General features: G+C 39.9%; 1 protein-coding gene across 2 annotated transcripts in view; it reads right to left on the reverse strand.

Annotated features, from left to right (window-relative positions):
• The window catches only part of LOC146719169 (very-long-chain (3R)-3-hydroxyacyl-CoA dehydratase-like), a 16,391-nt gene extending 5,087 nt beyond the window's left edge, over positions 1 to 11,304 (reverse strand). The window contains exons 1-9 of one of the 2 annotated variants that reach the window (XM_085461036.1): positions 11,212 to 11,304; positions 11,091 to 11,135; positions 7,654 to 7,699; positions 7,373 to 7,446; positions 6,963 to 7,127; positions 6,282 to 6,330; positions 6,039 to 6,149; positions 489 to 616; positions 57 to 169 (exon numbers count right to left, since the gene is read on the reverse strand). In XM_085461036.1, coding sequence (XP_085317162.1) covers positions 57 to 169; positions 489 to 616; positions 6,039 to 6,149; positions 6,282 to 6,330; positions 6,963 to 7,127; positions 7,373 to 7,446; positions 7,654 to 7,699; positions 11,091 to 11,135; positions 11,212 to 11,256 — 776 coding nt within the window. In that variant the 5' untranslated portion in view covers positions 11,257 to 11,304. The remainder of the gene's footprint in view (positions 1 to 56; positions 170 to 488; positions 617 to 6,038; positions 6,150 to 6,281; positions 6,331 to 6,962; positions 7,128 to 7,372; positions 7,447 to 7,653; positions 7,700 to 11,090; positions 11,136 to 11,211) is intronic. The other variant, XM_085461039.1, reaches the window with a different exon arrangement.
• Positions 11,305 to 11,505: the final 201 nt, after the last annotated feature.

An 11,505-nucleotide genomic window follows, 5' to 3' on the forward strand; every position in this document is an offset into this window, starting at 1 on the left:
TTAGAACGAGCGACATATCCTCAACAGGAGAGAGGAGGAAGGCTATTTGAGCTAACCTGAAGATCTCGATGGTGCTCCACAGGTAGAAGACGAAGAAGACAACGGGCTTGTTCTGCATCTCGTCGAGGCTGCCAAAGACGACGAACAAAATAACATTCCTCCCCGCAACCTGCAGGCACAATTAAAGGCCAGATAAAGCTGACTGTCATAAAAGCACAGGCCTGCAGACTGGAGCTCTGTGTTAGAGCTCTTTAGTTTTACTATTTTACTTTAAGGTATATGATAAATTATTAAATAAATAAATCATTCTGTGGTGCCATGAGACTCTCTAGGTAAAATAAATTGCACATGTGATGCGTGTGAATACTGACTACCTGCCATTTTCAATAATGTTGTCCACATGTGCATGAGCTTTCAATTTTGTAGTTAAGATGAATAAAAAATAAATAAAACACTAACAGGCGGCAAAATGTGTCGCTGGATGTTACCTGTATCATAGCGGGAAAAGCTCCAGTTTTAACCAGACCCAACAAAGGATTAATGACCTCGAGCACGGCCATCATCTGACAGAAATACATGATATCAGCTGTGGTGTGGAAGGTATCATAGAACGAGTCTGTGTGGGGCGAGAGAGAAACAAAAACAGGACATGATTAAGCGAGCACGCTGCCCGAGCCACTATCCATAACCATGATCATTTGCAAAACAAATCCTTGCTGTGTAGTTGTGTTCCTGTTTCAATTCAAATGAGCTTATCTGTGAATAGCTCCTCACAAACAAAACCACAGACCTCTCTCCCTGCAGTCTCTGGACCCCCTGTCTGTTTTATTTTCCTGTCGATTGTGTTTGTTTCTTTTCAGTTTACACACAAACACATGCACACACGCACACAGTCACCATAAACTATTTCACCTGGTTTGGTGTAAATGAAAGTGACAGCAGGTGCAGTGTAGAGGTTGGTCTACAGCACAGTCTCAAGAGTATGGAAGACATAACAGGAGATGGAGTGTTACATAAAAAGAGCTGGGTGGGGAAGTCTAGCTTCTGCAGGCCACTGGTGCGAATGTTTCTGACCAAACAATCAGAAATAGACTTCATGCGGGAGGCCTGAGGACCTAATGTCCTTCAGTGCTCACAGCCCAGTACCATGCGGCTTGAATGGTTTACAATACCTAACTGATATCCCAGAAGTTTAACTGACTTCATATTATACTTGTTAAGGAAAATGTTATAAAACACTTCTTCAGTAAAGACTCAGAGAAGAGAAACACACAGAACTTCTTGCTAGCAAGGGCAGCCTCCAGACTGAGACTCGTGCTAAGAAACTGCCCCGGTCTTTATTTATACTTCAGTGGGTGCTTGTGTGTGTGTGTGTGTGTGTGTGTGTGTGTGTGTGGGGGGGGGGGGGGGGGGGGGTCAGAGTGTGACCCCATAAAGACTTCCCTAAACCTGCTGGTCTCGAAGTCCAGCAGTTCATCAAACCAAAAAGCACTTAGACTAAAACAGATATAGCTACGTTAATCCTACCGTAAAACAATAAGACAAGGTACGACCTCTCTCATGCTCCCAGGATGTGGGTGTGCACATCAAGCCTTTTGTAGCCTGCTAGAGATCACACATCCTGTCACTACACAATTGATTATATGCCTCTAAGTATACATGGTTGAATATTTCCTAATACAAATAACTACATGCAGTATTCTACCATATGCAAACTTATATCACTAAAAGATTATACTGACTACTAAATACAATTTTCCATTGACAATACTGAGTGCTCACTTCACTTTTTGAGCAGTGTATTATGCTGCAGGCCAAAAGGTCCAACGTTTCTAAGAGGTGAAGAAGAGCTGTTGGCTCTTCTGGCGTATTTAAGGTTAAATTAATCCACAAAAGAACCTCAAGATGAATGAGATGGTTTGAAGTTCAGCACTTTGGCTAGACAAACATGGCAGAGACAGACTAACTGGATTGAATGTGTACTCTGTGATAATACAATGGTAGTAAACATCTGGCATCGCTCACTAACTAACCATTATAACATACAGTGGGGCAAAAAAGTATTTAGTCAGCCACCGATTGTGCAAGTTCCCCCACTTAAAATGATGACAGAAGTCAGTAATTTGCACCAGAGGTACACTTCAACTGTGAGAGACAGAATGTGAAAGAAAAATCCATGAATTCACATGGTAGGATTTGTAAAGAATTTATTCGTAAATTAGGGTGGAAAATAAGTATTTGGTCACCTCAAACAAGGAAAATCTCTGGCTCTCACAGACCTGTAACGTCTTCTGTAAGAAGCTTTTCTGTCCCCCACTCGTTACCTGTATGAATGGCACCTGTTTGAACTCATCTGTATAAAAGACACCTGTCCACAGCCTCAAACAGTCAGACTCCAAACTCCGCCATGGCCAAGACCAAAGAGCTTTCGAAGGACACCAGGAAAAGTATTGTAGACCTGCACCAGACTGGGAAGAGTGAATCTACAATAGGCAAGCAGCTTGGTGTGAAAAAAATCAACTGTGGGAGCAATCATCAGAAAATGGAAGACATACAAGACCACTGATAATCTCCCTCGATCTGGGGCTCCACGCAAGATCTCATCCCGTGGGGTCAAAATGATCATGAGAACGGTGAGCAAAGATCCCAGAACCACACGGGGGGACATGGTGAATGACCTGCAGAGAGCTGGGACCAAAGTAACAAAGGTCACCATCAGTAACACACTACAACGGCAGGGAATCAAATCCCGCAGTGCCAGACGTGTTCCGCTGCTGAAGCCAGTGCATGTCCAGGCCCGTCTGAAGTTTGCCAGAGAGCACATGGATGATACAGCAGAGGATTGGGAGAATGTCATGTGGTCAGATGAAACCAAAGTAGAACTTTTTGGTATAAACTCAACTCGTCGTGTTTGGAGGAAGAAGAATACTGAGTTGCATCCCAAGAACACCATACCTACTGTGAAGCATGGGGGTGGAAACATCATGCTATGGGGCTGTTTTTCTGCCAAGGGGACAGGACGACTGATCTGTGTTAAGGACAGAATGAATGGGACCATGTATCGTGAGATTTTGAGCCAAAACCTCCTTCCATCAGTGAGAACTTTGAAGATGAGACGAGGCTGGGTCTTCCAACATGACAATGATCCAAAACACACCGCCCGGGCAACAAAGGAGTGGCTCCGTAAGAAGCATTTGAAAGTCCTGGAGTGGCCTAGCCAGTCTCCAGACCTCAACCCCATAGAAAATCTGTGGCGGGAGTTGAAAGTCCGTGTTGCTCGGCGAAGGCCCCAAAACATCACTGCTCTCGAGAAGATCTGCATGGAGGAATGGGCCAAAATACCAGCTACTGTGTGTGCAAACCTGGTAAAGACCTATAGTAAACGTTTGACCTCTGTTATTGCCAACAAAGGCTATGTTACAAAGTATTGAGTTGTATTTTTGTTATTGACCAAATACTTATTTTCCACCCTAATTTACGAATAAATTCTTTACAAATCCTACCATGTGGATTCATGGATTTTTCTTTCACATTCTGTCTCTCACAGTTGAAGTGTACCTCTGGTGCAAATTACTGACCTCTGTCATCATTTTAAGTGGGGGAACTTGCACAATCGGTGGCTGACTAAATACTTTTTTGCCCCACTGTATATACATACATATATATATATATATATATATATATATATATATATATATATATATATATATATATATATATATATATATATATATATATATATACACATATATATATACACATATACACATACACACATATACACACACATATACATATATATACACACACATATACATATATATACACGCCCATCGCTGGCATGATCTGGCTGCGCTTTACCAAACCCGACCTCAGAAGGCCCATTAAGATTTCTCTAAGATTTCCGTCGATCGGCGGTAGCTCGTTAACGGAGATTTGCCGTGTTGTGGCGTTAAGGTCATTTCAACGAGATTAACCTGAAAGCACTAGTGGGAACACAACGAATATGACTGCACATTTACGCCGACATCATCCTAGTGCAAAGACAAGTGGAAGCAGAAAAAAAACAAGCAAGCATGCTACTAACTTTAGCCGAGTCATTTAGACAGCTGTTTAATATGCTGCTGAGAATATAGCCCAGAAGAAGCGGATAGTATAGCTTTTATTTTGGAAAGAGACATTTCTCTGTAATAAACTCTCTTTTCCAAAGATGAGTGATTCCTCAATAAGATACAGGGCTCGCAATATCGCTAGCCCGACGTCCCGGGGCTAGCGATTTTTTTCAGTCGGGCTACCAAAATCTATCTCTTCCCTGCCCGTCGGGCTTTTGTAGGAAGGAAAAATATATGTCAATGCTTTTGCATTCTTTCAGAAATGTAGCTGGGTAATTATGTCATTGGCATCGGTGAGCCACTGTCAATATGTGACATATTGCAATCGCGTTTGAATTTGCGCTTGTTTTTTTGCTTTCACTTTGCAATCGCGCGAACTGTGTATAGAGAGCGACAGCACTGATCTGTGAGTGATGATAATTTGTGCACCAATTCCTCTGACATCGTCTTATTAATTGTTAGCTTACTATGCAAACATGACAAGTGAAATCTCCCGCAGCAAGCTTAAACATGTGAGAGGTTGATCGCGCAGAGAATCGCTGAGCTTATGTGAGTGTGTGTAAAAGCAGCAGGATATATATTTGACTACGATGACCTGGATGACTGAGAACCTTCACAGACAGATATATATTTTAGTTCTGCTGAGCCAAATAAGACAGGTCAGGGTGAAGAAGTGACAGCCAAATAAAAGCTTACCACAAAACGGAGAAGTTATGACAAATCAGACTATAAGGCAAAAAGAAAGTGCAGCTTTATGGTTTCATGGACAAAATAATTTCTGTGGCTGCAATATGACGAGCTAAATAACCAGGGCTGCACATAAGTGGTCCGCAGGTGCGCATTCGCTGTCAAAATAAAAAACACGCACAAGGGTTAGGGTTAAATTTAAAAACTGTACTTTTGAGTTAAAATATATATTTATAATTTTAATAAATGACAAATTAAAAAGGCATGAACATTTTTTGTATCGAAAAAATATCGAACCGTGACACCAAAGTATCGAACCGAACCGTGAATTTTGTGTATCGTTGCACCCCTAATATATATATATATATATATATATATATATACACACACATACTAGGGATTGGTATCAAGAGTAATTAAATTCCTTAAAATTCCCTTAAAATAGTCCGTTTTGCCTTTGTCTATGGGTCACACTTATTGTTTGCACTTGCTGAAATCAACTGATTTTGGTACCTGTGTCAGAGAAGGAAAATAGTGGCACAGTCTACAGCATGGATATAGGCATTTTATTTATATTCTATTCTATTCTATACACAAAAAGACCAGAGCGCGATGCTAAAGTGCAAATTGCATGCAGGACAGAAACAACAGCATTATGCTGGTAGCACAACTTTGGCTCTTTGTAAGCACTTGCACAGACAGCATGCTAATGCTAAGCTAGCCAAGAACCCAGGGTAAAAACTGAGTGAATGCTCACACCAGCCCGGCAGCCAGACCCTAAACTTCAACAGGTAACAAACCGATGAGCAGCCAGGCTTTGTTTCTACCTGTTCATTGTTCTACAGTAGAATCACCATGGCGATCGATTTAAAGTCTCTTTGCGATGGTTTTCATCTTTGCTTTGTGTTCATACCTAAATACTAAGTGAAAGATCCTGTGTGTCCTGATTAGGATAGGGATTTGTGTTGGTGCATGGGACTGTAGCCTATAGGCTTATATTGTTAAATTGTAATGATGAGACAATGTGTTTAAAGTCATTTTATAGAGAAACAGGAAAATAATAAAATGAGTAGTAAAACAAATTAGTTTTCCCCCTTGGGAGTAATTAAGTAAAGTACTGCATTACTTTTAAGAAAAGTGTGTAATACATTACTTTTTTGAATAACGACCCCAAAAAGGCATTTCCAAAAAAATGCCTGCCTTTCCATGCTTCAAGACATTTGTTTTCTCTTTACAAACCTTGACCAAGAATGAAGAGGCGGACAGTCATGTTGACAAAGACCCAGGAGTATCCCAGGAACTGCACGAGGTTGTACATGAACAAGTAGCTTTTCTTCAGACCCAGGTATGCTGTGGAAACAAGAGAGAAAATGACTAAAATCAACTAATCTGCAGAATTTAATCTAAAGGACAGCAAACACAGGTGATATAGGATATCTGAGTTTCAGGTTGTTTGAAGGTGAAGAACTCTGTGAAACTCACGGTCATTACGAACTCTTGACTCCACACTTATCTTGTTTAGCTTCTCCTCCTAAAAGAACAACAAATGAATTACAATTAGTCACATTTCTCATCAGTTCCAAAGCAGCTAGGTGATGAATTTAGTACGTTGAAAAGAAATTTATTTATTTTTTATTGGGAATGCAAAAAGTTATTGTGGCTCTGTAATTGATAGCTGTAGTACATGTTGATGGTGTGAATGTCCCAGAGAGTTCAAAACACGACTCCCTTAATTATAAAACACTTTTACAGATAAACACATTTCACTGGATAATCATATTAAATTTTAGCAGCATGTCCAGAACAACTGATTTAGTCTTTCAGCAGTCTTAATAGCCAAGTAGGAAGGAGCATTGACATGAAGTTTACGTTCAAATTACACATGTGCAAAGCTGAACCTTGCCAGATCACAATAAGTTATGTAATATTATGTGAGTTGGCTCTTGCATGCCTAACTTTGAAAAGGACCTGCCATAAAATGTAAAATGTCCCCCAAACAAAAATATTTTAATCCCCAAAACCTGTTTGCAACTACAAAGACTACATTTTCTAGTCCTTTGACTTCCCATCAGACACAGTGTTCATGTTAGCAACCAAAAGTCTTTTCTGTGGTACACATTTTACTCTCAGTCCTCAGGGTGAGTGGAATCATTGTCGTTTTGCCTTAGCCTGAAGCTCCATCTCAGCGTCCGACTCATCCAGCCATCGGTCGAAGTCTGGGGCCAGAAACAGAGGCTTTTTCTCCTGCAGCGTCAGCCGGTCCCACCAGCGCTCCTCCTTCTTCTTGATTTTGATGTCAACCTGACGCTCAGTGGATTTGTGCTTGATCTGGAAACAGAGTATTAAATCGAGCCTAAATAACATGACATTTTGTTTAACCTGTGTGTGTGTTGAAATAAAACCTACAGCTATTTGTTGGAAATTAAGTCAGTTTTTCAGTTAGTGTCCATGTCAAATTCACTCACACTAAAACTGGAGAATGACAGGAACATTATTAGCACAATGTCATAACCTTAGCAGGAAAAAACACCCCAATCAATTCTTGAAAACTTTCAAAAATGAGACAGCAGTACCTCGGGTCTAACAGGTTCCAGGAACTCCAACTTGAACTCGTATTCATTATCTCCCTTAGCTCCATGACCCTGTGCTGTGGTACAAGGTTTTTTTAAACAGTAAAGTAAGCAAAGTGAGTACAAATTTTATTTGTAGAGAACCTTTCACTAAAAAAATGCTAAAGCATTAAGACAAAAAGACAAAACTGTCTAAGTATATTGTGGTTATGCATCATTCTGTAGTTCATTCTTATTTAATCTTCATTTTCTTGTTCTTAAATGCACAAAAATGAAGTACCAACCTCTGAACTGAAGTGTGTTGTGTTCTTGCAGGTTGATATTGACATTCTGAAAAACACAAAAGCCGCCATCACAACCCGAAAGTGGACAAACCATTGAGGTAGAAATGATACATTAGGTACGGTGATATTCTCTGTTGAAAGAAAAAAGAATCCTCATATAGCCCACAACACAAATTTATAACAATACTTCAAATACTTCGCTCACACTACGATATTATTGTAATTTTTAACATTCTGTGATGCAAAAGTATTGCAAAACATTAACGTCATCATTTTTTTCCAACTTCAAATGATGTCCTCAAAGTTAAAACTTTGTCAATATCTGTTTTCAGTTCTTGTCACTAAAACATTCCATAAATGTTTCCATTAGATGGAGTCAGTCTGATGTTAGTGTGTGATTTAATGGGGTCCAGATGGTAAATACACGCAGTCTGTTTCAGAAATTAAATGTGATAGATCAGTGAAAACCACATATCTGTTGACTCATTCAGACTGACGAAAACATGCTGGCAGTTGATCTGCATTTACAAATCGGCCAAATAAATGTTTGCAAACCTTTGACGATCGATCTGAGGCTACGTTCACACTGCAGGTCTTAATGCTTAATTCCGATTTTTTGATCAAATCCGATTTTTTTGTCTGCTCGTTCACACTACAAATAAAATGCGACAGCAAACACGCTCTAGTGTGAACGCTCAAAGCGGCCCGCATGCGCAAAAGAAGATGTCACACACAATGCGCTCTGTTTAGACCCAGAGCAAACAATATTGTTTGACTGATGACCGTTAATATAAAGACTTCGGACTTCACGTTTCCCAATTTTTGCTTTAAGTTATTTTGTTATTTACATAATAATGTAAATAACCTAATAATTATCCTTATTGCTGTTTTAGAGAGGAGCGGTGCTTCAAAGGATAGTTGCAGATTTCTGTCAGAATCTGCAGATTATGCAGTACAAATAAAATGTTAACGTTTCTCCAACGTTGTCTTCCCAGCAGTTTCACTGGATGGCCAGGAAGCTTTCGCGATGTCTTATCGGGCGCTTCTCCGGCGCTGATAATTGGCATGTGTCTTGTGTCAGTGACGTAAAAGACAGATTTAATGCGACTTGACCGTTCATACAGCAGTCGCTTTCTGAAACATCGGATATGTATCGGATTCAGTACCACATACAAAAGTGACCCAGATCGGATTTGAAAATATCGGATTTGTGCCGTTCACACTGTCACACCATGATCGGATATGGGTCTCATAGGGTAAAAAACAAAAATCGGATTTGATGCGCTTTCACCTGCAGTGTGAACGTAGCCTGAGAGTGACTTGAGTTAGTCCTAGTCAGGCTGCAAGTCTTTTCAGAAAGGTTGCCTCCTGTCAATTACCTTGCGACCAAAAGTGATTGTCAGTGTGCAACACATTCAATCTCTGGGTAACCATTTAGTCACCACAAACTGCACGGGAGGTAGCTTGGTCAAGCTAAGTATATCCAGTGTTGGGTGCTTTTTCTGCCGAGTCAATTTGCTTGGCTAACATTATTTCTGCATTTTTCTGCATTTTCCTTCAGCCCTGGAAAAGACCAGACTTTTCTACCTCCACTGACTCTTACTGAAGATCAAATATTCAAACTACAGGTTTGTTTTAAGGACGAGCAACATCAGACTTTCACAATACAGTCAGATCAGGTTATGATGAAGAGCTAAACATAGCAGTACAATACTATACACAAAACTATGTTGCAATATGTTTTTGTTGAAAGTGGTGCAAAGTTGTTGATTCAAGTTTACGGCCACTTTAGAGGTGGTAATGTTGTACTATTGAGTTTTACAGCAGTTATTCTGAGTTGCTTATACTCGTGTGTGTAGGACAGGTGGTGTTCTCTGAGACTGTTTGAGTTTCCCTTCATTCATTTCCCTTCATCCTAAGAGCCGAAACAAGATCCAGAACAACCATTAAACATCATGCATCTTTTATAAGACATTTGTGCAGCAGATGGAGGATGAAGTCGAAGAAGCTACTGTTATAAACTCAGCCCATTAGACTGGATCCTTGTTTAGACACACGTGTTTACACTGGACACACACTAAAGTTATTCAGCAAATAATTAAAATATAGGGAGCTGTAAGCAAATGATGAACCAAATAAAGGTATCAGTGATGTCATCCTCTCAGATGGGCCGCTACAGTCAAAAATAGATAGAAAAGCATCTTATCAGTTGTTATACGACTTCCAAGAAACAAACTACAAGAAAGCTTTAAGTTCTTTTAAAAGCCTGGTTTAAAACCTTTTATCTGATTGGCATCTTTTAACTTTACTTATATAGTTTATTCACATTTTGTTATAATGTCTGATTCTTAGGAGGAGCACTGTGAACTGCAGTGCTGCTGAAAGTTGCTTTGTAAGTAATTTTTGCATTGCCAAGCTTATAGCAAATGGCACGGCCATGCGGCTGACATAATAAGTGAAGCACATCTACAAAAACAAGGAAGTCAAACTTTAGCTGACGTGATCTATTTTTGATATCTCTGAGTACAGTGGATGGTTTCATATTCTTTTAATAGACAACAAAGTTCTACAAAAGAAAAAGAAAAGAAAAAGAAGCTTTCCTTTGATGCTTTTGCTAAAGAATTTGTTAGAGATTGAAACACGGTGGGATGTACAGAAAATAACATTTTCACAACTTAGTGTGGTTTAGTGATTTTAAGGTGTCTTTTGGTCATATTTGTAGAGAAACTGAATAATTTTTGTGTTTTAGACTGTCCAATGAAATCTTACTTTGTAGGTGAGGGGAATTCAAATAGATATCATTATTATTATTTCCTTATCATTCACAGCCATAATCGGTAACAAAGAAATATTAGTTCTCTGAAACTCGGCTTTGTTTAAGCAAACATTAGAGGTGGAAAACTGCAAAGAGAGAAGCTACAAAACAAGGAAGTAACTCTAAAACACCAAATTCAACTGTCACTCTGGAGTCATTTCACTCAGTTATCACTAATGCATTTACCTTCTTTACAGAAAACTTCCTTACATTTTAGACCCCATTAGTGCTGAAGGACCTTGACCTCGAGAAGTATTAATCTTGCTTAAAAAATAATTATGCGCTTTTTTTTCTGAACACAGGAGAAGCGTGTATGAATTCTTCTGGTTGTCTGCTTTGTCATGCCAGCTGAAGTAAGTATTATCAGTCAATAAATCCATTTTACAACTGTGACGGTAGCTACGGCATCAGCTAACAGCCAGGCTGGCTAGCTGTGACCGCGACAAAGTCCGCTGTAGTACAGCCACAGCGAAGAAAGCTCCCGTTAAGTAACAGCAACACCCAGACCAGCAAGAAAATAAAAGCAAATTTAAACGGCGAGCCCGTCGGAGTGGAGGTTGAAACATTATATATGGAGTCAATGAGCTGAAAGCTGTCAGGCGGATGTTGGGGACTGTCCTACCTTGACATCGCTCAGTTCCACTCGGAGGTAAATCTCTCCGTGCCGCTGAGCCCAGTAAACATGAGGAGTCAGGATTTGCATGTTCACGATGTTTTGTTCTTTCTGATATCTACATACCTACCCGGCGAAGAATCTTTTTCTCAAACTGATTAACTGAAACCTTCATCTGACAGCCCGGAGGATGGACAGATGATGCAGGGTACTTCCGGGGGGAGGTCGCTCTCGGATTTCAAAATAAGAATTTTGAAAGGGCCGCCTTCAGAATAAAAGTCACCCTAAAAAACAACGAATAAATAAACGGATGAGAATGAATGGGTGGATGGAATGAATGAATAACTCAATGAATCTTTCATACACGTGCCCAGCCAGTGCCACACACAAAGACATTTGGATCTTTCGGTAGTCGTTTCACATT

The sequence above is a fragment of the Copadichromis virginalis genome, linkage group LG1 (assembly GCF_057382275.1).
Source record: "Copadichromis virginalis isolate Kocher_CV1m ecotype Utaka linkage group LG1, C_Virginalis_male_GT1.1, whole genome shotgun sequence".
Classification (NCBI taxonomy): Eukaryota; Metazoa; Chordata; class Actinopteri; order Cichliformes; family Cichlidae; genus Copadichromis; species Copadichromis virginalis.